We start from the raw sequence: 22,632 nt of genomic DNA, 5'->3' as shown, positions 1-22,632 counted from the left end.
GCTTTATAGACTAGAGGACGAATACAATGCCAACATTGAGCTTGCCTGTTTCTCAAAAGCCAAGATCGTGACATGGCCTGGAATAAGGTGTATTGTACCGTTAGTGTACCTGGCACTTCGCAGGTCGAACGAGCAATGAAGTCGACAAGAAACTGGGATATGAATAGGGTATCGCCTTGGCAATTTGATCCTCTCTCCCTCAAACCTCATAGATCAGCCAGCTACTTTGGCGCATTCGTCAAGGGTACATATCGAACGCCAAACAACTTCTTCCTTGTAATTTCCCCATTCCCGTCCTTTTCGATCCGCCAGACGTGCTGGCTATGTCCCATCCCATCGTCATCCACGGGAATAAACATGCTGCGCACTATTAGTATCATCTTGACAGAATGTCTCGGGAACTTACCATCCAGGCGCTTTTAACTGCTCTAGCAATTCCGGATGTATCTCAACCGCCGAAGCTCCGACGTGAATAACATCCCACCCCTTTCCTTCGTCCTGTTCCCCTTCTCTTGGTTCTTCAACCCATCCCTTCCTCCCATCGCCCAACCTAAACTTGACTTTGCCACTCTCAAGAAACTTTCTCCCTTCTGGACTCTTTGCCATGTTATGTTCCCCTAGTTCTTTTAATTCCCTAATATGCTCTAGTCCCACCACGAGGCCCTTTTCGCCGACTAGTTCAGCCATTACATGTGTCAAATATCCCGACCCGGAGCCGATATCGAGGACGCGTGGTGATGGAGAGATTGAGGAGGGGATTAAGTATGCGAGACAATGTTCGATGGCTGAGGCGTGCATGTGAGGAGCAGATATGGTGGCAGAGTGGCCGATAGGTTGGGGAGAATCTTCGTATGGCATTGACGGAGCATAATGCGCACGATCAACCTGAAGTTGTTAGTCAAAGTAGTGGTAATATGAAATATTCGGATAGTACCTTGAGAAAGGCTTCCTTGACACGAGCATCAGTAATGAGCCCGCTCCTCCACATATTGTCGATGAGCGCCTCGTTGCTGGAACCGGTACATCTCCAAGCCATGTTGATGCTGAATCGGTGTATCGAGTGGCTATGTCGTAGAAGGAAAGCCGGAGGGCAAAAGGTTGAGAGAATGGATGCTATCCGAAGCAGCCTCTTGGGTGAAGCCACGATGACGAGGGGTGTTGCGGAAGTCGGGAAACGTGGGAGGAGATAGGTCGCAAGAGGGAGAGTATGCGGTGGAAGAGGTAAGAGGCTGGCTACTTTGTTGTTTGAAGAATTAAGAAGCAAAGGACTGGAATCAGGTGCTGCAAAAGAACGACGACCAGTGATGGAGTGATGATAATGACTTGACGTTGATGGTGGGAGCTTGTGCGGGGCCGAATCTGGGGATCAGCGGGAGATGTTCGTGGCGGACGGGTAACCCCACAACCATGTTGATAGTCTATCAATCGCTAACAGGATGTGACATGGGGTACAGTACATTAGTTAGATGTTGGCTCGATGCTACTGTTGATGCAGTTTGCCTCATATGTCCGTAGAGGGTACTTTGAGGTAACACCAGGTCTTCATAATCACAGCTCATCATGATATTGGATTCTGCTGAACATATATTTTAAACGTGACTAAGAAACTGCGTGTGACGCGCCAAACAATGAGCTTGTAGTAGGACCCAGATTCCATCCCTCCATCCAGAAAACGCCAAAAGGGAAAGCAAGGCTCATCTGACGCGCTTGCATGATGATGGTATTGTTATACAGAAACAAAAAAGAGCTCGCCAGGATATCATTTAACACCAATTATACCACACGCTCGTTGGATTCCGTCTCGGCAATGATGGGAACACCCAGGCCGCGGTCGGGGCTTTGGAGGACCAGTTGCTCATGTCGACGGGCTCGTAGAAACTCGGCCACGCTCTTGATGAGGAGGAACCAGCCCACAACCATAAGAACATAGCCCAACCATTCACCTCCGCTGATGCTGCCCATGTCGTCGTCCGTAACGTCGGTTTGCTTGAATTCGTGGGAGTTGGGGTTGGGAGGTGCAGCGTAGCCGTCGGGACCGTTCATCGCTGGGGGTTCATCGTCCGAGACACCCTTCATGTAGAAACCGTATTGGATGAGGGTGATACCGAGACCAGCGCGGGAACCGTTCTTGGCAGCGTGGGTCGAGTGGAGGAGGTAGGTGAGAAGGAAGCCGACGAGCGTAAAGGCTACTGAGATCATGCCGTTCCACATAAAGGAGAAGAAGGATCCAACAGGCATGCCGTCGATGTAGACCTCATCGGGGCCGCCCATGCCTGGGGCGAGAATAGTCGTTTCCCAGTATGGGGGAGCGGCGTCGGCAGCGGCTTGTTCGTACGACTACAGCAGGTTAGCGTTGGAATACCTTGTCAAAGTCTATCGGGTGTCACATACCGGTGGTTGTTCGTCCTTCTCGGGATCGCTGGAGCCTCTCTCAGGGCGCGCAGACAGATTGGCAAAAACACCATCAGATCCGTGTCCTCCTCCCACAATCCTCGTCGACCTTGACCCTGATGGTGTCGGTACCGGGGCAGCCGGCTGAACTGGGGGTTGTAACGTGCTGACATTCTCGGTGGATGAAGCCGCAGAGGTTGTGTTGTGTCGCATCAGCCGCCTCCGATCGTCCACCTCGTCGTCGCTATCGTCATCATCGTCAAAGGCATCGGCGAGGGCGGGATCGACTTGGCGGTTTCTTGTGGGAGAGGAGGCTCGGGAGTGGAAGGAGGGCGGTGGGGAGTTGGGGATGGGACCAAGGCGGTTTCGGGCGTCGACGGGACTATCGACGTCGTCTTCGTCGTGAGCGTTAACCTGTATCCTGTTAGAACTTTTACACTGTCCAAAACACCCATACATCGGGGTCGCGATGCTTACTCGTTCGTATCGTGCAGACATGATGATTGTCGGGTGTCGGCTGCCTCCCGGGTCCGCTCGCCACTAACAAAAGAGGTTACGCACGCGACTTCAAGAACTCGCTACAGGAGCGACGTTGAAGTGTCTAGAGAGGAAGGAAAAAAGAATAACAAAAGGAGAGATTTGCAATTTGTGGGCGCAAGAGGCGACAAAACAAAAAAGGGGGGGAAGCTTTTTTCAAGGGAACGACGTGGAAAGGTTTGGTTGCGTTGCGTTGCGTTGCAGTTGCGTCCAGCGGTTACGAAGGCGAGGAGAAAGCGACGGCAGCCAGAGTTTCGGGGGGCGGACTTGATCAATAATGCCGCCGGGTCCCGGTCGTCGTACTCGGATGGGGATGGCCACGGCGGTATCGGCACAGTGCGGGCGTGTGTGAGAACCCTCTGGAATACCCGGATCCGGGAAGAAATGATAGGGGCACATGTGCAGGTGGGTAGTGCCGAGACACGCTAAAGTGCAGCCTGCGCACTGTGCTCCTGTCTCACTAATCGCACTGGATGACGACTCCCGCTTTATCTTTTCTTGACCCTTGCGCCTTTTCTGGGCCGGGTTGAAACGTACACTCGACCCCTTTGGCTGAACTCAATAACATGGAAAAGGGGTGATGATTGTACAAAGAAGAGAAGAGAACAAGTCAGACGCCCAAATCAATTACAAAGCCACAGGCGGAAAAAAGTCCCCTAGAAGAGCCTGAGTGCCTGGATGTGGTTCGCGAGGTGGGCTGTGTTCCGAGAGGACTCCACCTCCACAGACCATGCCCCATCCATCACAGGCTTCTGTCGAGAGATGGTGATGAGGCAATCAATTGCAAGGGTCTCGTGGCGGCCTCAGGCAGGCGCCACATGACCCAATCAGATGGGCCTTGCATGACAGTCTTGATTAGAGTTTACACTGTGACGGGCACACTGTTCTTGGGAATTTCTTCATGGTTGACGTCGTGGAATTTGACGGTTGCGCAGTACGATACTGGAATCACCCTTGTCCTCAATTCACAATGTCGCGCTCATTATCTGTAAGTCAAGACATGTTATAATGCAGCCGCGATAAACGTTTAGCTAACGGTTTCTCTTTCAGCGCAAAATCTACTCCGACGTCTTTGCCCGCTGGCCCAAGCAGGCCCTCCGACCGGATCACCAACTCCAAGATGTCCTCGGCAAGGCCGTAACCGAGCGATACCAAAACTACAAGCCCTCTATGGAGCGGGAGGAACTACTCAAGGCTCGAGCTTTGCAATTCCTCCTCCAAGACCGATACAACGATCGAGTACGCACAAACCTCAACATTAACATGGAAGGATGCTAACGAAGGGGATAGTTCAAGCTCAAGGGACGATTGCTAGAGCCAAAGAGTCAGCCTACATACTTTGAGGATCTTGTTAGGGAGATTGACGAGGCGCCGAATCGATCTTGGATAGAGAGATTGGGCAAGAGATTGAGCGGTATGATTCGGTTCCAGTAAACGAGAGACGACATGCGGACGGTTATACAAAAGGAGACATGGTTTGCCGGCGTGCAAAGGGTACTGATGATATGATATGGTTGCATTTGGCTGTACATTAGCTGTATTAAAAGCGATTCCCTCAAGTTCCTGTCCGTCAGTGTGTGTACTTTGTCAAAGGATAAACAGTCTTTTTGACTCTACCAAGCGTTTGTAGCAACCATTTATTACTTACTGATGTCTGTAGGATTGGGATCGAACTGCTACTGAACATAGCTCTAGATCATGTTGTCTATCATGATGGAGAATTCTTCTTATCATCAATGACGTCTTCATAAGAGGCCATCAGCCATCAGAGAATGTTTATAGAGAAACTGATCAAGCCACGATATCAGGAATTTATATGTAAGCCTCATTCGTTTATTTATAAATGTGTATTCAAGGCCGTAACTGTTGCCTCCAATCCCAATCAATACGAGGTCAATGAAACCGCTCGTTGTGCGAGACACGAGCATCAGAAACATTCCCCAATTTCGACCAGCAGTAATTTCCTGGTTCTCGGGCATATAGCCATGATGCGTGAGCCACATGGACGCACGCGTGCAGCAGCCATTGCCGCTGACGATCTACATGATTCTTGGAATGAATGGCTTGAAGCTTGGTTCGTATTGCTGGGGTTACCTCTTCGTTTATGGCTATAGTTTATAGATGTTTCGCCTGATGAGTATCTAAACGATCCCGGCCCTGGAAACGATCCAGTACTGACATTTGTAGGTCTTCTTGGACTGACTATTGACCATCTTTATGAATCATAAATTGACTTGACTTCCTGGCCAATATCCCATGCACGCACAAAGTTGTACTTTTGCACACAAGACCGCCATCCATGCCGATGCAATTACCTCAGGTAGGTCTCAAACAACTCTAGTTTGAGCAAATCTTTAGATTCGATTCACTTCCTCGTTGTGAATACATGTGCTTCATATCAGTTGATAAACCATTGTTGTATTTTGAAGCATCGCCTCAACACCGAGTCTCCCTCTATAAAGATTATCCTCTTTAAATATATCTCCCCTCTGGATCCACCTTTTCCATGAACGAAATGCTCTGCTCATACAGCGTAAACACAATACCACCACTCATGACCAATCTCGCAAGTCGTGGTAACGCACCGCTCCAAAATGTCAAAACACCCTCCTGCTTGAAGATGATGCTCGCGCACTTGAACGAGTTGCCATACATGTTGCGCGCCTCAATACTCTGCATTCGCGTCTTGATGGTGTCGAGAGGCTGCGTCACGTACACGGTGATGAGACCAGCCAGACCACCCGTCGCAAAGGTTCCCACGGCGCCGAGCTTCTCTCCAGGTGCTGTGTAGGACTCGGCGAGTTGCTTCAGGAAGGTGTAGGAACCGAAGCGCGTGGCACTGTTGGCGGCTTGACGGGCTGTCGTGGGGACGAAGCCTTGGAAGAAGCCGCGGAAACCTCGCTCACGGGCGATGATGGGGATGGCGTCGAGGAAGCCGCGCATTCGGGGCTTGGGGAGCTTTCGGTCGTCGATTCTGGGAGGGTGAGTATACTGTAAAAGAGAGGGGTTTGGTGGACTTACAGTGTCGTCTTGATACTCTCTGTAGGAGTCACAGCTAGCAACGACTCTGTCACACCAGCGCCGAAACCCGCAAGGACAGTTCGAGGTCCTGATAGCTTGCCAGTCTCATCGGCAAGGAGTGCCTTGTACTGATCAAACGCAACGAATCCTGCCCCTCGTTAACCTCACGCCACACCTTGCAACGGCTTCACACGTACGGATTCCAGCCTTGGCCGAGTTTCCAATAATCAGGGTGGTGCAACCGGCATACCACTGCTTGCCAAACGGAGGCCATGGTAGCTTCTCGCCAGCTGCTAACCTTCGGTTGAGCTGTGACCGGGTTTTGGCAACTAGACGCTCCTCATCAGTTCTCCCCTATGTATTTTCTGGTTTGTTTCGACCTTGGTGTCTTCCTCTCTCGAAGTCGACCGGTTCGGTGGGGGAAAAGAGTGGTTTCGGCTATGTGGACGTACATTCGGCGGGATAGGTGATGGCTGTAGATGGTACGTTAGTTTCGAGCTCGGAGGGGGAATTGCGTGTGTCTTGTGCGTACCGATCTCGATAGCTCCAGCTGTCGATCCGGCAATGACGGACCGAAGAGCGCTGGGCTTCTTCTTCTTTTCAGCTTCCTGCGATGTCGACGCCATTATATTTGAACTCTTTGTCGGGTTATCGCAAGGGTTTGGTGGTGTTGATGGGTAACCTTTTTTTTATTGGGGAAAACGTGGGGGAAGAGGTTGAAGTGGATGTGTGATTTCGTCACTTTACAGCCGATGTCGCTGAACACACTGAGTGAGATAGAGTCAGCCGCTAATTTACAGCGTGGTTCGGTTGTCATGCAGGGGCGGGTGCTTCAAGGCCGGTTGTGGGTAACCTCGGGTTTGCGGCTCACCTCTAGCTCACCTCGGGCAACCAAGAGTTCACCGTCTGGTTAAGATGAGGCATGCCTTTTTTGCTTTCTTACCAGGCGGGTCGAAGAAATCACTCCTGCTTTCTCTATCTGCCTGCTCAAGGCAGAGAGCTGGATACTCAATGATTGAGGGGGGTGGTTCGCCCGATGCAATAGGCTTATTGCCAGACAGCTATGCATACTCCGCCTACCACCAGGCTGGTCAATACGCCTGATCCCAGATTCAGCCTGGGCTGCCTCTGGTCCAGAGACTCCCCCGCTCTCATAATGATCCATTGCTTGCTCTTTCATAGACGTCACTGTTTCCTTTGAGCAATTCTCATTACCTTGAAATGGATATCGAGATCGATACGGACTTAGAGAGCCGCAAATGCTCCTTCTGCTCTTACCAGTATCCGCTCGAGGATCAACAAGGCTTTCTCCCTATTGGCAAGGGCAGGTCACTCGATGAGCTCATTGAATCCTCGAGAACCTGTGTTCAATGCCAGAGAGCCAACGAACGGCTTCGAATGCTTGAGTGCGAACTACACGATATTGGAGAGGGGGCCACCCAGAGACTCGATGTGCACCTTGTGGCCCCGGACAAGATCCTATATCCTGTTCCAGAACTCTCTAGCTATACTGCCAGACCAAACTTCTTTGGAATGACGCCACATCCTTTCTCTTGGGAAGCTTTGCTATCCTTGCAGACGTGTCTTAAGAAATGCCTTGCAACCCACGGCAACTGCAGAGAAGACACCGATTCCGGCTGGCTACCAACTCGCCTGATAGACGTCCGCGACATGAAGTTGAAACTCTCAGCTGATATTCCGGGGGGGAGTGACCGCCGCTACATTGCTCTTAGCCATCAATGGGGTACAAGGCCGTTCCTCACGCTCAACCGCGACAATCTTAAGACTTTCATGCGAGATCGAATTCCCCTATCCCGTCTGCGGCGCACATTTAAAGACGCTGTGCAAATGGCCAAGTGGTTCGAGGTGAATTATCTCTGGATTGACTCTCTATGCATCGTGCAGGGCTCAAAGCTGCAGTCGGAATGGCATCAGGAAGCAAGCACCATGGCACACGTGTATCGCAACGCCCTCATCACTTTTGCAGCTTCGAAAGCAGACCACATCAACTCCGATTTCTTCACACCAACCTTGTCTGGGCCTGGTCGTCGAAGAGGACTTGAACAAACGTTTGGTACCAGCGGCTCTCGTCCGACTTGTTTCCGAGTCAGCGAGACACAGAATCTCGACCCCGAGTCGCAGATGATAGTGGAAGCAGATCGAGACATGCCTCTGAATAGTCGTGCATGGGTGATACAAGAGCATTTGCTTGCACCAAGGACGATACACTTTGGAGACTCTATCGTGTGGGAATGTCGGGAGATGACGGCCAAACAGCTGTTCTTGCGTTCCTCTGTCTTTCCCTCTACCTCAACGTTGAAGGCATGGACTGCAGGTCTCGAGGGGAAAGACTGTTCTACGCTGTGGAACGAAACAGTCATGAAGTACTCGGGATGTAAGCTTTCAGTTCGTAGCGACAAGCTCGTTGCCATTGCAGGCCTTGCCAGAGTTTTCTCGCCGGTTCTGAAATCAGAGTATATCACTGGACTGTGGACGCGGCATCTGGTTGATGGTCTGCTTTGGGAGACGTTGGAGGAGGAGAAGAAGAGGGAAGGTGGTTATATTGGTGAGATGCCCCCCTGAACTAGCCTGCACCCAAGTCTTAACCATTAGTGAGCAGCTCCCACATGGTCCTGGGCATCAGTGGAAGCGCGCGTCCGGTTCCAAAAGCTTCCTAAAGGGGCTGTTTCTCTGGTGCAAGTTGAGCAGGCCACTTCCGTTCCCGTGGCTTCAGACAGTTTTGGAGAGGTCAAAAGTGCTTTCGTCGATGCGAAGGGGAGACTAGTGCCGCTTGGACATCCTGGTCCGGTCTCAAGAGCCTTGATCTACAAGGATCAGAACTTGAGAGTCTCCCTCGATCGAGCCCTGCCTACCGACGTCGGCAGGTACTATTTACTGCCCTTGGCCAAGCATGAAGCTGAGAAACGGTACTGGTCTCTACTGGTATTCCTACAGCCGCCAAATCGAGAAGGCAAGACAATCACGTATCGTCGGCTCGGACTTGTCAGGATGGATTTAATAGACGGTGAAGAAACGCCTGTCCCTAAGACCTGGCTTCGGGCCCTCTACCCCAGAGCTAGTGGTGGCGAGCAAGCTCGTCCCTTCTGTAGAGCAGACTTTGAGGGGAATGAGGTGCAAAGCATAAGGCTTGATTAGATATTCTTTTAGTCGATACTGTTTATTTCCGAGGTTCCCTTCTTCTCTCCTTCTATCTCTACCAGACTCCAGCTTCAGCATCGACCCCAGGCGACCCCAGCCCTAACCTCAACTGCTACAAGACCGACGCCAGTAACTGCCCGACGGACTGGTTTTGAGGTTGTTGAGCTGGTGAACGCTCCAATCACTCGAAGTTTTGAGGATGGCACAGAGGTTGGAGTGCCTGGACATTGGCTCTGAATCCATCGTCCCGAGTCCACACCAGCTTGTCCATTCATAACTCCATAGGCTCACAGAAACTCCCTGGCTACACGTCTCTCATAGTTCTTCATGACCATGTAGGGAAGAAGCTTGATTTCCTTGAGTATAGCCTGGCCAATATAAGCGTCTTTGAAGACATTGTACAGGGCTGGACTCTTGAGGGGACTCGGAATGAACTTTCGAATGTCGGGTTCGAGCATGGTGTCGGCCATGACTAGACCATCCTCATCCGTTTCATCCCTGTTGTCAATTTCAAAGCAGTCCCCAAAGTCAAAGACATACAGGTTGACGATGTGCGAGCTGTGCCTGTGCTGCTTGTTCTCTAGTGAAGTTCCAAATGCAAACTTGATGCCGTCGCAGAAAAGCCGACGCGAGTAGTGAAGGAGGCCGAAAGCCTCGCCCATGGCCGCCGCGAGATCAGCAACGTTGATGCCAATGCTTTGCATGTCGGCCAGAGACAGCTCGAAATTGTTAAGACTGAAGTCGCCTGGTTTTCTGGGACGCACGTCGAGTCCAAGGCACGGCTGAACCAAGCAGTGCTGATTTCCGTACTGATTCAAGATCTCTTCCACCACATATGGGTCCATAGTCGAGCCTTCACGCTTGGGGTAGAATTGTTGAATCAAGGCACGCCCTACAGCCTTCGGAAGGGGGTAGATCATGTCCATCTTAAGAGCCGGGGTCGGGAAGTTCCATGGGCTGGGCAGACTGTCCTTGTGCGCGTTCCAGAACTCCTGCCAGTTCTCGATGCATTTGGCATTCCCTGGAGCTCTGATAGAGACGCCCGACTTTGACTGCCACTTTTCGAAGTACTCAAACACCTCGTTTGTTTGCATGGCCTCCGTCGCTGCCTCTTTGGCGAGTTGATGGTTGTTGAAACCGAAACGTGGATGTAGCTTCTTGACCACAAAGGGCTGACCGGGTTTGTGGACGACGCACGAACGACTCCCGTAGTCGAGCTCAATGAGTTTATCGGTGCCACCAGGGGCATTTAGATTGTGACTGTCAGGGAAGATGCTGACGCCTGTTTTCAGGGCATTGAGGAGAACATATGATGGGGGTAGGTCGTCTAGTGTACTCTCCAAGTAATGTCTGGGGGGCTCGGAAGCGTCAGACATCATGTCTGCGGTGCGTTTGGTGCCTATGATTGACATCTGGTTGATTGGTGAAGAAGAGTTGCCGGTGAGCCATGGCACTGGGGATCGAGAAGGAGGACATATATGCTGCTTTCGGGTCTCGAGTGCTGATAATTGACCCGATGACTCAGGTAACGGCAAACAAATAGCATCAGACTTTCATAGGCTGAACGGACTACTGCAGGTGAGCGCTGTCTCCCGCTTCTCTTGAAGCAAGCAAAGCAGCTGGAGAGGTGATGAGGCTGCGTGTACCCGTCAGACAGGGGGTCAACATGGCACATGCAATGAACAAACACTGTCAACAAGGCTGGACGGAATGTGCCGTCTTTAGCGCAAATGTAGCCTAGAGACAATGGGACGAGAAGATGCATAAGTGACTGTGGCGCTCTCATAGAGATGAGATGGGGCCGATCAGGGGCAAGCAGGAGGTCATGATGGAAGTGTGTGTTGTTGACAGATAGACAGATAGAGCATGTGAATAAAATTTAATGTAACTGATACAGGGGACGAGTCGTATCGCTCTGGTCTCTGTACCTAAATCTTGTTGCCTGAAACGAAACTTGACGGGGACATGCATATGCGTTGGGCAGTAGCCGTCAACTTTTCCTAATGAGTATCCCGGCCCGGGAATCCTGTTTGTATCTCATTTAAACGTTTGGGTCAATCATCCTGATCACATTGCAAAGAATATACGGCACCCACGAGTTACACCGACGGAACTTTGGGCATGCTGCCGCAGCCCTCATCCATGCTGTCTATCTAGACTCTACCTAACATGTGTATCCCAATGACCTTCGCTATGCTTCAATTTGAGATGCGCTGTCAATCTCAATCCCTTTCCCGTAACAAACACGCACCCTCAACTCCACTAATGCTTCGCACTCATCTACTTCCTCGGCCATTTCTTCTCCAACCCAGCCTTCCACTCCCCAAAGCTCGCAATCTTTCCATCCGGGAGTAAAATCTCTCCCCTATGCAGAACCTTTTGCAGCGGTGGCACCGTCAACCACTTGTGGTCGCTCCGACAGATCAAGTCTGCTCTGTGATCGCTTGTCTTGTTACCTTCACCTTGTATCACCTTGATGCACTTTGCGTCGTAGCATTCCATACAATACTCGCAGATAAAGTACGAATCCGAAGATGGGATTGGATCGAGACATTGCGCGCAGGATTGTTGCATTGTTTGGATCTCGGGGAGTTTGGGCTCTGAGCGTTGCACGACGGGTGAATCGCTGGGTGTGGATGTTAATGCCTTGGGATCGATTCTTCGCATCGATTGGCTTAGCGCCAAGGCGTTTTCCATGTCGTCGGCTGCGATGAAGAGACGGAGGAGGTTGTCGAGTGCGTATTCGTCGTTTTGAACGTCGTCGTCGGAGAGAATGTCGATACTGTCGTTTATGAGCTGGCGGAGATCACGGTCTGCGCCTGTGGTGTTGCCGAGGAGACGGTTGAAGAGGGCGAGGTAGATGGCTGCTACGTTGACGTCGGAACCGACCATGCTGATGGGCATGTCTTGGTTTTGGTGCTTGCTTTGCTGGTCCTTAACGCTCTTGAGCTCGTCTAGCCAACCGTTGGCTTCAGGTGTCTTGAGTCCAGCGTGGAGGATCCTCTCCTTGTAGAGTGTCGCGAGTCTCTGGAAAGCAAGAGCATAGGCCTGTCGAGTAGGGACATTTCCACGTGGACGGTAGCCCAGCTGGGTGATGCGCTCAAACAAATTGATGGCAGCGTCAATCTCACGGTTATAGGTGTGTGTCGCACCGAGTGCCAATCTCAGGTACAAAGCCTTGAGGGGATCACGAGTTGCGGTGGCAACCTCGATTGTAAACTCGAGCCTCTCAATCATGAAGGCCGTTGCACCGACTTTGCTTGCTGCCTTGGGGATCCAGTCGACGATGAGAGGCTTGTTGTACCACTCTAGGAGAAACTCGACCAGTTGGGTCCGGTGATGCTCCGTGTCTGTGATTTCTTCATCAAGCTCGTGGAGGAACTTGATGATTTCATCGTGTCGACCCTCAGCGGCCAGGAGCTCTAGGTATCCGAGCTCAGGCTCAAAGTACTCCTTGCATGCCTTGTTGTTGAGACCCACGACCTTGGCGCTCTTCATGGCCTTGAGGTAGTACACGATGGCGTCTTCAGCTTTGCCGAGTTCCTCATAGCAGGTTGCGATGAGAATGTGGTCCTTGTATAAACGCCACTTGCTCGCCTTGAGAGCCTCCTCATCAAGCTTACCACCAGCAATACTCTCCTCCTCAATCGTTTCACATTTGAGAGTCTGCTCCAACGCCTCCTTGAAACGACCATCCCGCGAAAGACAGTACGCGATACGACCACGTGTCTCGACGCTGTTGTTGTCAAGAGCGAGGGCCTTGTCGTAGTGAAACAGAGCCTTGCTGTTCATGTCGTTGGTCAAGTACGTACTTCCGTAGCGTCTGTGCCAATGTGCAGACTCGGGGATCTGCGCCCACTCGCCAGCCTTTGCGATACGCTTGTCGACGGGGATCTCGGTCCAGTGTCGGTTGCAGTCTGTCCATGAGTAGCCCTCCTGCATGAAGGCGATGGATTGGACAATCTTGAAGCAGAAGAGCGTGGGGGTGTACTTTTTAAAGTCCTCTGACAGCCAGGCTCTGGCGTACAGGTCACCGATGGGCTTGAAGATGCCTGGGTTCTCTTCCAGGGCCTTCTTTGTCCATTCTCTGTTCTCGGCAGTGAGCGAGTTGAGGACTTCGGGGTCACTCATCCACTTCTTAAGACCCTTCATGTTGGAGTCTGTAAGAACGTCAAGACCTTCGTCGTTCTTCTCGTACATGAGAGTCCAGTCGAGGATGATGTTGTCGTCCGTGAGCATCTTGTACACTCGCTGTCCAAGCTCTCGCTTCTCAGCAGCTGGAACAGTCACTGGGTCGAGAACAGCCAAATGCTCCTGCCAATACCATGCAGCGTACTGTTTGATCGCCTCCCGACCGTTGTTGCCCAGTCTGTGCTTGTTGAACCAGGCTTGGTCGGTAAAGATGGATAGACAGGTCTTGACGATGTGGATTCTAGCCACAAGAGGGTCAAAGCCGATGGTAGGGCCTGTAGTTGGTGCACCAAGCTTGGCAGAGTTTTCCTGACTGAAGAAACTCTTGACGGAAGAGTGAAAGAAGGTCACCCACGTGTTGGACTTGTTGGATCGGAACTCCATCTCGCTCATGGGGTCGAAGAGGTCTGAGTTGTTGGCGGGACTGGCACCGCGGGCGGGACTTCGTCCTGGGCTTCGTGAAGGACTCAGAGCTTGTGTTGGACTTCCACGACGACCTGGGGAGAGGTTTCGGTTTAGATCTGTGCCGGTCGAACGGCCAAAGATTCCTTGGCTTGGGCTGTCGTTTCTGCCAGAGCCAGGACGACTGGCTGAGCTTGATCGTCTGCCGGAGCCTAGGTCGCGCTGTTCCTTTTCGTGCTCCCGGATGAGATCGTCAGTGGACAAACCATCCTCACGCTCAAGCTCAAAGAAGCAGGCATACTGTCCTCGCAGAGTCTCCTCGAGATGAAAAGGCGGATCACCAAATCGAAAGATGAGAACAGCCTCTAACTGCTCCAGACTCAACACCTCCTCGGCACAGGCAACCCACTGTAACATCTCGTTGAGATCACTGGCTTGATCTTCATACAGAGTCTCGGACAAATTCTTGAGCGTGCGGGCGAGCATGCCGTTGATCTCCTTGGGATATGACTGTAGACTCTGGAGAATCGTCTGTGGGTGTCGCTTCCGGCTAATGTCCTCGAGCATGAACTTTGCGAGGATGAACAGTCCTGCGGCTTGCTTGACCATGGCCTCTACGATCTTGTCCTTGAACTCGGGAGGTGATCGATTGAGGTTGCGTAGACGCCAGACACTCTCCTCGATGTAGGCCCTGACATCTTGGGCGTTGCGGTCGGGAGTCACGTTGAGGGTGTTGACAACATGGCTGCCTCGGTTGTCTGGGTCGAGAGCGTAGGTTACCGTCTCTGTCATGTATGTTCGTCCGATGAGAGCGACTTGAAGTCTGCAGTGATCTGGTCTGTGGACAGACTCATCGTCAGAGCCAAGTTGCTCGAGTAGTTCTTCGACTTCAGCAGTGTCGGCTTCGTCAATGCCGTCAAAGAAGATGTAAATATCCTTGTTGAGCTTATCTTCTTGGAAGGGTTGCACCAGGAGCTTCCTAAAAGCACTGGGGATTGTTCTGATCTCGTCGTTACTGCGCAGACTCTTGAGGAGCTGCTTGGCGTAAAAGGGATCGCTCTCGCTGAGTTGGTAGGCCACATCCTTGAGCGCTTGAAGAACCGATCGTGTCTCTGGGTTGTTGTCGCGGAAGTAGAAGTAGGCGACATGGGGCAGATGCTCAGTGCCCCAGGCGATCAATTTCGTTGTGAGAAAAGATTTGCCAGTTCCTGATAGCTGATTAGCTGATGTATACACTTCTTGAAGGGCGACTTACCAGCAGCGCCTGAGATCCAGAGGAATTGTGTCTCCTTGTCAACCCACGCCTTGAGTATATCATCCTTGATGATCCATTCTCCAGTGCTCTCTGCCCTCGACTTGTTAAACAGAGCAAAAAAGTCTTCAGGAAATGGCGAAGGCTCCAGGATCTGCTTGAGCTTATCCTGAGCAGACTCCATATTCCGCTCCCGAGCCTCAGACTTGAGTTGCAGAACCGTCTGGTTGACCTGATTCACCATGTTCGCCACATCGTCCGTCTTGACCTCGAGCCTGTTGACGCCTCCATACGTGTCGGCGATTACCTGACGCTCCTCGCCAATGTTGAGTGCCTTGAGCTTGTCTAGGGCGCCCTGCACGGGGCTGTCGACGCCAACGAGGTTTTGGAAGTACCTCTTGACGCGGCCACGACGAACTTCCTTTGCGGCAAGCACAAACACTTCGAACAGAGTAGCAAGAATATGCACGACCTTGTTCCGTAAAGAGTCGGACATTTGATGCTGGATGTAGACATCGAGTCGCGACGTAAAGTCCTTTGCTCACTGGTTAATTCTGCGATGCGGGGTTGGGCACGATATCGCTCACCTTGAGCTGATCAAACAACTCGAGAATAGAGTCATACGCAGCCGAAACATCCCTCGCAGCATTGATGAGATAAACAACAGCCCCAAAGATGCCCTCGGCGGGCGCAAACATGTCACTCGCGCCTCCGGCCACGATCTCTCCGACGATCTCGACGGGGCCGAGGGTGGCGGCGAGGGCGCTGAAGAGGGACTGGCGCTTCTTGCGGAACGAGCTGAACTTTTCATTCTGCGTCTCTATCTGGTTGATGAGGTCTTTGATGGACTTGATCGGAGGGTTGAGGAAGTTGGCGAGGTCTTCCTTTTTGGAAGAGTCTGAGTAGAGGTTGCTGGCGGCATCGAGGATTTCGGTGAATTGGGTCCTGACGGCATCATCCTGCTTGTTGTCGGCCGCCATGATGCCGATGACAGGATATGAATGTGAATATGCTTGGGTACGGGTATCAATAGAAGTAATTGGTCAAAAATAACAACGAATATGGTGTCTGTGAGGCGACTTTTGTACTCCAGGTTGCAACCTCTTACCCAGGCGTCAAAAAGATGGTGAACCCAAGCAGTGGGGGCCAAAACCAACCCCTGTCAGACAATGAACAGTTTTAGTCAAACGGGACGGTGCGAAAGACGTCAACCTGGGGCGAGTGCTGACTCTGCATGATATACCATGCCCGTGTCGGTAAGGCTGAGCGATCCTCTCCGCCCCTTGTCTGTGTGACGCCCAGCCTTGGTCGGTTTTCGCGTTATTGATCTGCTGCATCACCTGAGTGCTGCACATCCTCGGAACGTCGGATGCTTGCTGACGGGCTGGCAGGGGGGAGTCAAGTTGTGGAAATGAAGTTGTAGGAGGGCTTGTCATTGGGCTGTAGAAGCCAAGAGAAAGGCCAGTCCTCTTCATTTCAACAAGCCTCGTCACATCAAAAGCCTTGACACTTCAACTGTGATCAGAGCAATGCCTGTCGGTGAAAGAGATGACAGGGGTAGAAAGTGTACTAGACGTGTCTTCTCCAGCCTGAGGGGCACCGCCGCCCTGTAGAACCCCACAGTGAAACCCAACAGATGGTGGCTTAGACATGCAGAAGCAGCATGACTCTTTGCTTTTTGTCGCCTCCGTATTCATCGACGTTTGAAGGAACACGGCCGTGAACTGGAACGCGTGTTTCTTTTTCTACTTGTCTTGTTGGTTGCCCGAAAGTGGGAATCTTGGCTCACCTGACGCTGAAGCCCTGTGTCAACCTCCTTTGTGTGCCTTGGTGATGTATCGTATATTGAGACCAATGGGCGTTGAATTTTATACTTACTGACTCAGTTGATATTGTGCTGTGCTATGAATTGATCTTGCATCTCCAAAGCTTCAACCTCTGGAACTGATCACGTAATCGGAGCCGGGGTGGTCAATGTGCCCGCCATGGCCAGATGTTCGCATTTCGCGAAACTTTATACGAAGAACGAACGATAGATAAATATACTACAACTTGACCAAATCTGCCAAGTTTCTGTCCAGTTCTTCCTTTTCTGTTGATATCATCTCGCACTATTCTGATCTTCGAAGCAACACCCAGGCTCAACCACCACAACTCACCATGACCAACGCTACCAAAGCACTCTTTGTGACCCAAAATGTCCAATTCGAGGTCATTCAGAAGCAGGAACTTCCTAAACCTGCGGAAGGCGAATTGTTGATCAAAGTTTTGTTCTCGGGGGCCAACCCGGCCGATATTAAGCATTCAACTGAACTCGGCATCGTCAACACCACTCTCGGCTACGACTTTTGCGGCGAGGTCATTGAGACCACCAATCCAGACTCGTCTTATAAAGCAGGGGATATTGTGGCCGGTTACACGCCATCTGGCCTGGGTCGACCGTCCAAATATGGCTCTCACCAAGCTTACCTCACTTGTCCCGAGACTATGCTCTTCAAGGTCCCTGACAACTTGCCCCAGTCTGATGCGGCTTGTCTTGCTGTCGTCGCCATGACGGCTGCCGATGCAATTTACAATCACCTCGGGTTTCCGCTCCCTGGAGAAACCGAGAAATTTGAGAAGAACGGCCCTTTCTTGCTCTGGGGTGCTACAGGAGCTGTGGGGTACTGTGCCCTTCAGTTCGCTGTTGCAAGCGGCATCTCTCCTGTCATCGTCGCGGCGAAACCTGAACAGTTTGAGCATCTCGAGTCTCTTGGAGCCACCAAGTGTTTTGATTACAGGGCAGAGGATGTGTACGAATCTATCGGCACGGCGTTGAAAGAACTTGGTTACGACGACTTTACATATGCGTTTGACGCTGCGGGAGCTCCCAGCTCGGGAGACCAAGTACTCCGATGCATATCAGAGAAAACTGCAGCTGCCTCGACTCTGTTTAGGGAGAGCAAGCAGTTCAAGTTCCCAATCGCTACACCAAACCTTGACTTTACCATTCAGCTTGCAGGGGTGCCACACCCGGTCACTGTGCCTGCGAGACCCGCCGACTACGAAAAGGCTTGGAAGGCTTTGGCTTGGGCTGTTGAGAATTATGGGAGGGCTTTTAGGTCTGTGCCTGTTCGTGTGTTGGATGGAACGGCTGAGGATTCGTTGGAGGAGATTCAACGTGTTGTCAAGGTTGGAGGGGGATTCGCCAAGATTGCTATTCAGCAGCCTATGAAGTGAACAACGTTGTCAATTTTGGCAAGCGGAATGTATCTTAGTAGTGAAATGTGATTGATGTAAATTTCTCGAATCCTGGCAAGTTCCCCCTCAGTCTGTAGAGACACCTAGAACAGTGGCAGCAAGCTCACGAGGAGACACCTCTACCACTCCCAACAACTTTGAATCCGATTCCTCCCATGAAGGCGCAACAAGACACATGGCCTTTCCTTCATTAAACAGCTGAGCCACCGCCAACGCCAGAATCCAACCCCTGTCTCCCTTCTCATGCTTCTCCCGCGCCCCGTCTATCAATTCCTTTGTTGTCGATCTCTGAATGTCCCACTTGCTTCCTGAAACGCTTTCAAAGGCTTGTAGGAGTTCGGTTTGGCTTACTTTTATGGACAAGACTTTGACGGTGCGGTTTGCTGTGGCTTCTGGGTTTTGAAAGATGCCGACGACTGATTGACCGATGCCTTCAAGTGTGGTACCAGTGAACTTTTCCGTTCCGGAATCGTAGATGAGGGCAGCCTTGTTGGAAATATCGAAGCCCATGAGAGGAAACCGTTTGAGAGCCCAATCAACGGGATTGCCTGTTGCGATGCCGGTCCAAGTAAAGGATGGGTTGGCTTTGCTTCTGGCCTTGGCGTGATTCATTCCCACGAGCCGCTGAGCGCGAACGGGTTCAAACTCGGGGAAGCTTGTAAAGTTTGGACCCCAGCCAAAGTCATCGATGATGAAGCGTTTTACTCCAGCAGTTTCTGCGGCGTCGACCATGGTGGATTGTAAGCTGACGCCGGCGGGACCTACGACGCAGACTACGGCATCTTGGCCGGCCAAGGCTTTGGTGAGGTTTTCGAGAGTATAAGCGGTTTTGATGACGGGGAGTCCTTCAGGAAAGGTTGCTGATGATTCGGTTCTGGAGATGACGGTCACGTCGAAACCAGCCTTTGTGAGGGCGGCTGTGATGGGTGTGCCAAAGTTGCCGGATGCCTGAGGACAAGTTAGCCTGGAAGAAGCATAGAAGTAGAGGGATTCTTACACCAAAGACGGCGACTTTCTTGATCTCGGTAGAAGTCATTGTGTATGTATAAATGTTGAGTTGTACTGAATGTTATGCTTCGGGGATAGACGATGTTTTTATGCTTCTTGGCCGCCCCGCAATGGGCGGAACTCCGCCGTGTGGGGCCGGCTGCCTGAAGCTCTCCCTAGCTTGTCCTGCCGTCTTAGCCGTGTCATACTTGAAGAGGACGATCATATCTTGATCTTGATAGTGAGAGTGGCTTCTTAAGTTTAACGTAGTCATAGAACATATGGGAACGAGGTACGAAGGGACAAAGTTCTTTATTCCTGTGGCTACTAAAAATGAGGAAACATCTGGACCCAAGTTGGCGATATATACACCCCAAGAGGGACAACCCGTAAGCTAATAAAAGACTCGACAATAATAAAAACCCTCGCAACACCATATATCAAAAGAACAAGTGATATCACCGTGGACATGCCAACCGCAGTAAAGGTTTCAGGTCCAGACCAGAACGCAACGTCCGACATTGCAGGGCCAATGATAAAGTACACGGGGAGGACAGCCGCGATGTAGATGCAGCTGACCTTCCAAAGGACTTCTTCTTGGATGCTTGGGAACACCGATCGCCAAGCTGTCAGGTGGACGCCGCCGTAGATACCAGACAGAAGAAGGGCGAGACCCGCAAGCCATGGGAACGCCTTGAAGAACTTGAGGAGACCAAAAGATGAACCTGTGTTTTCTGTGAACACCTTGAGGTTGATGTCGAGGTTTCGTTTGCCAGCGCTGAAGGGCATGGTCCTGAAGATGCCATCTGGAACGGGTGCAAATTCTTTCAGGCGTGCGAGGAATAGGTATTGGCCTTGGACTGGAGCGTCTTCTTCGGGGTCAACGGGTTCAAAGTCCCAACCGAGCCTGTTTACTCTCAGGAACTTGGAGGTGCTGGCTAGTTCTTCGCGACCGTAGAACGGGAATGCTTTTAAGATGGCACCCCACCGGTTGAGGAACTCCTCTGTTAGTGGGAGGGGGAGATCTTGAAACTCGGAATGATACATAAGGCCGCACGGGAGAACATCGCCCGGAAACATCTGTGTGTCTTTGTATGAGATCCAACGTCCTGGCCTTGGGGGGAGCCATCGCCAGGCACCTATAGGTAGTCGATCAGAGAGGTCCGATCTGAGCCTCGTCCATGCGTCCGGGGGCAGATAATCCCACATCTTTTCCGGGAGCCATGGATTTTCTTCTCGGGTGATGCGCTGTCCCATATTCGGTGTGATCCAGTCATGCGATATAAGACCGCCCCGTCTTCTGAAAGGTGGCTGGTTAGGGTATTCCTGAGACGGAACGAGGGCTAACCTGGTGGCCATGTTGGGGTAGAATTGTTGCTGAGCGAGAAGGGCTATGGTGCCCTTGAACTTGCCAGGGTCCAAAAGTTCGGGCTCAAGAACGTTTAATGGTTTCTGGGAAGGGATTAATACTTGGCCCAGAGGTCATTTCACATGAGGATACTCACTCTCAGCCAGCAGAGATAGAGGAACATTGCGCAAACAACGTGCACCATAGTGTGAACCTCCAACAAAGCCAGAGGCAAGTTATAAACCTTGCGAACGATGCACTGCATCACCATCCAAGAAACCTGGATCATGACCAAACACTTCTGAAGGACGTCGGCCTTGCTTTTGTCGTCAATCTTTTGCATTGGTATGTTTATCCAGTGCCCCTTCTCGGCAAGCTGGATTATCGTCTTGGGGCCGACTCGGATCGTGTAAGGACGCGTGGTAAAGTGACGTTGGGCTTTGAAGTCAAGGTCGGGGAGGGAGATTATGTCGTCGACGTTGACGCGGACACCTCCCATGATGATGAAGAAGGCGTACTTGAGACTGATATCTGGCTGGGAAGAATACTGTGTTAGCTAAAGCCGGCTTGCTGAACAATATCTCTTACAATTGTGCTCTTAGCGTTGCTGTTCTTTCCCACTAGAGGAATCTCTACCTCGTTCTCCCCCGTGTCGGGTACCACGGTCTGTACCTCTGGAACCAAAGCTAAAAGCTTTTTCTTGAGGCTCCAAGCCTGCTGTAGCTGATCCGCGGCCATGTACACGGAAATCTCGGGCGCAAAGAGAGTGATGAGGACCCATTTGAGCTTGTAGAGAAAGACCTCGTGCCATGCCGTTTTGAGAGGCACATCCAGGTGCAGAGCCGTATAGATGCATGCGACGAGGGTCAAGACGCAGCTTTGGAGGATGTCGAGGGTGCCTCGGGCGTTGGGGCTATCGACCCATGTGATATTCTGTTGCTTGCCCGCATCGTATTCGAGCGATATGTTGCAAATGTTGTTACTCATGGCTGCAAACAAGTTACTGTCCCCTCGCCCCCACAAGATGCGGGGGAAGGAGAGATTTAAAACATGTGTCTGTTACACAAAGAGAAAAGAGAGTCGGAGCCTGATCTGAAGGACACGCTGCGTGTGGCTCGAAGGAGTCGGATCATTGCCAATCACGGACCATAGGATCGCTGAGATGCAGATAGCTGAGCTGCGCAACAAGGCGTTTTCGCCCCCCATAAGGCGGCTCGGGGGCTGGGTTTTGGATAAGAATAGCTGAGGGCTGCATGTACAGGCCTTGGCATGCGGTTGAGATCCTTCATGGTGAGACATTTACAGAGTCTGCTGCGGATGGAGAGGCCAATGCTGTTGGGTTGATCTTGCAGGCGTTCCAGAACTGGGTTTTGGGCCTGATAGAATCGAGGTGGCTTGCATTCTGTTGGCCTTTGACTAACTACATCATTGGCGACGTTCGTTTGAGGTGTTTGTTGCCTCAAAGATGAAGCGATCCACGTTGGGTGACCAGGCTGGAGTTGCCCGGCCATGTAGGCACAAGAGTTTAGTCGGCTTGAACTCGGCCACCCAAATCGTGATTCGTTGTTGGGGGTCGATGGGAGGGAGATGTGGGCAGAGGAGGGCAATTCTAATATCCTAGGTCCTCAGGTGAAACTTCTAATTTAAGAAGCGTCCTATACGGATTAAGAAGAGAACTGGCGTAACTTACCTAGGCATATCTTGCTAAGTTAGTCAATTTAGTTGAAGAATGCTTTCACCTATTAAGTAATCTGGGATTCACAAAAGAATCTTTGTCGAGATCTTGTGACATTCTCTAGAGATATTTTTAGACAACTTAAAGAGCCTTCCTACAAACTTGTAGAAATCCCAACTTTATCTATTATAAATCTTCCTAGATTCTCATTGTATCTTTTTAACTGCAAACTTGGATTCTTGTTAGAATTTACTCAGGCGCCTTGCCTGTCCTGATTGACAGAGACGCTATTAGAGGAGGCCCGACTCATGGTCCAGGGTGCGATTCTTGGAGTTGCGGTTTTTCGATTGCTCTTCCTCTGCCTTGATATAGGCTTCCTAAGTAGTCTTCCATGGCTGCACCAGGGATGGTCGGCTACTAAAATGACTC

General features: G+C 51.4%; 10 protein-coding genes across 10 annotated transcripts; 3 read left to right on the top strand and 7 right to left on the bottom strand.

The window, feature by feature from the left end:
- Positions 1–221: 221 nt before the first annotated feature.
- Positions 222–1,176, bottom strand: NECHADRAFT_73140 (uncharacterized protein; the record flags this gene model as incomplete). The annotated part of the gene is made up of 3 exons (XM_003043454.1): positions 935–1,176; positions 407–885; positions 222–360 (listed from the first exon to the last, which is right to left on the bottom strand). Exons 1-3 carry the CDS (start codon positions 1,034–1,036, stop codon positions 222–224), a joined length of 720 nt encoding a protein of 239 aa, XP_003043500.1. The 5' UTR covers positions 1,037–1,176.
- A 402-nt stretch (positions 1,177–1,578) lies between these two features.
- On the bottom strand, positions 1,579–3,116 carry NECHADRAFT_73139 (uncharacterized protein). The gene is made up of 3 exons (XM_003043453.1): positions 2,869–3,116; positions 2,392–2,805; positions 1,579–2,337 (listed from the first exon to the last, which is right to left on the bottom strand). The coding sequence occupies exons 1-3, from the start codon at positions 2,887–2,889 to the stop codon at positions 1,774–1,776; spliced, it is 999 nt and encodes a 332-aa protein (XP_003043499.1). The 5' UTR covers positions 2,890–3,116; the 3' UTR covers positions 1,579–1,773.
- Positions 3,117–3,614: 498 nt separating this feature from the next.
- On the top strand, positions 3,615–4,477 carry NECHADRAFT_73952 (uncharacterized protein). Its single transcript, XM_003043573.1, has 3 exons — positions 3,615–3,916; positions 3,979–4,167; positions 4,219–4,477. Exons 1-3 carry the CDS (start codon positions 3,899–3,901, stop codon positions 4,360–4,362), a joined length of 351 nt encoding a protein of 116 aa, XP_003043619.1. The 5' UTR covers positions 3,615–3,898; the 3' UTR covers positions 4,363–4,477.
- Positions 4,478–5,400: 923 nt separating this feature from the next.
- NECHADRAFT_54623 (uncharacterized protein) lies at positions 5,401–6,575 on the bottom strand (the record flags this gene model as incomplete). Its single annotated transcript, XM_003043452.1, has 4 exons — positions 5,401–5,902; positions 5,950–6,097; positions 6,147–6,278; positions 6,482–6,575. The coding sequence occupies 4 exons, from the start codon at positions 6,573–6,575 to the stop codon at positions 5,401–5,403; spliced, it is 876 nt and encodes a 291-aa protein (XP_003043498.1).
- Positions 6,576–7,170: 595 nt separating this feature from the next.
- On the top strand, positions 7,171–8,968 carry NECHADRAFT_88205 (uncharacterized protein; the record flags this gene model as incomplete). The annotated part of the gene is made up of 3 exons (XM_003043572.1): positions 7,171–8,515; positions 8,570–8,834; positions 8,905–8,968. 3 exons carry the CDS (start codon positions 7,171–7,173, stop codon positions 8,966–8,968), a joined length of 1,674 nt encoding a protein of 557 aa, XP_003043618.1.
- A 427-nt stretch (positions 8,969–9,395) lies between these two features.
- Positions 9,396–10,484, bottom strand: NECHADRAFT_88204 (uncharacterized protein; the record flags this gene model as incomplete). Its single annotated transcript, XM_003043451.1, has 2 exons — positions 9,396–9,606; positions 9,649–10,484. The coding sequence occupies 2 exons, from the start codon at positions 10,482–10,484 to the stop codon at positions 9,396–9,398; spliced, it is 1,047 nt and encodes a 348-aa protein (XP_003043497.1).
- A 904-nt stretch (positions 10,485–11,388) lies between these two features.
- NECHADRAFT_54997 (uncharacterized protein) lies at positions 11,389–15,933 on the bottom strand (the record flags this gene model as incomplete). The annotated part of the gene is made up of 3 exons (XM_003043450.1): positions 11,389–14,909; positions 14,957–15,488; positions 15,541–15,933. The coding sequence occupies 3 exons, from the start codon at positions 15,931–15,933 to the stop codon at positions 11,389–11,391; spliced, it is 4,446 nt and encodes a 1,481-aa protein (XP_003043496.1).
- Positions 15,934–17,095: 1,162 nt separating this feature from the next.
- NECHADRAFT_73130 (uncharacterized protein) lies at positions 17,096–18,240 on the top strand. The gene has a single exon (XM_003043571.1). The coding sequence runs from the start codon at positions 17,114–17,116 to the stop codon at positions 18,170–18,172; it is 1,059 nt and encodes a 352-aa protein (XP_003043617.1). The 5' UTR covers positions 17,096–17,113; the 3' UTR covers positions 18,173–18,240.
- Positions 18,241–18,259: 19 nt separating this feature from the next.
- Positions 18,260–19,229, bottom strand: NECHADRAFT_54646 (uncharacterized protein; the record flags this gene model as incomplete). Its single annotated transcript, XM_003043449.1, has 2 exons — positions 18,260–19,141; positions 19,191–19,229. 2 exons carry the CDS (start codon positions 19,227–19,229, stop codon positions 18,260–18,262), a joined length of 921 nt encoding a protein of 306 aa, XP_003043495.1.
- A 278-nt stretch (positions 19,230–19,507) lies between these two features.
- Positions 19,508–21,515, bottom strand: NECHADRAFT_54913 (uncharacterized protein; the record flags this gene model as incomplete). Its single annotated transcript, XM_003043448.1, has 3 exons — positions 19,508–20,632; positions 20,809–21,084; positions 21,201–21,515. The coding sequence occupies 3 exons, from the start codon at positions 21,513–21,515 to the stop codon at positions 19,508–19,510; spliced, it is 1,716 nt and encodes a 571-aa protein (XP_003043494.1).
- Positions 21,516–22,632: the final 1,117 nt, after the last annotated feature.

Source organism: Fusarium vanettenii (assembly GCF_000151355.1).
Source record: "Fusarium vanettenii 77-13-4 chromosome 13 genomic scaffold NECHAsca_28_chr13_5_0, whole genome shotgun sequence".
In the NCBI taxonomy this organism is placed as follows: domain Eukaryota; kingdom Fungi; phylum Ascomycota; class Sordariomycetes; order Hypocreales; family Nectriaceae; genus Fusarium; species Fusarium vanettenii.
This window is presented reverse-complemented; position numbering and strand designations above follow the sequence as displayed.

Bases quoted from the DNA above. Each gene is read 5' to 3' on its own strand.
- NECHADRAFT_73952 (XM_003043573.1), top strand. The intron at 4,168-4,218 runs GTACGCACAAAC...CGAAGGGGATAG, and splicing joins AAGACCGATACAACGATCGA to TTCAAGCTCAAGGGACGATT.
- NECHADRAFT_73139 (XM_003043453.1), bottom strand. From the start codon at position 2,889: ATGTCTGCACGATACGAACGA. The intron at 2,806-2,868 runs GTAAGCATCGCG...AACAGGATACAG, and splicing joins TGTCTGCACGATACGAACGA to GTTAACGCTCACGACGAAGA. The intron at 2,338-2,391 runs GTATGTGACACC...AACCTGCTGTAG, and splicing joins AGAAGGACGAACAACCACCG to TCGTACGAACAAGCCGCTGC.
- NECHADRAFT_73130 (XM_003043571.1), top strand. From the start codon at position 17,114: ATGACCAACGCTACCAAAGCACTCTTTGTGACCCAAAATGTCCAATTC.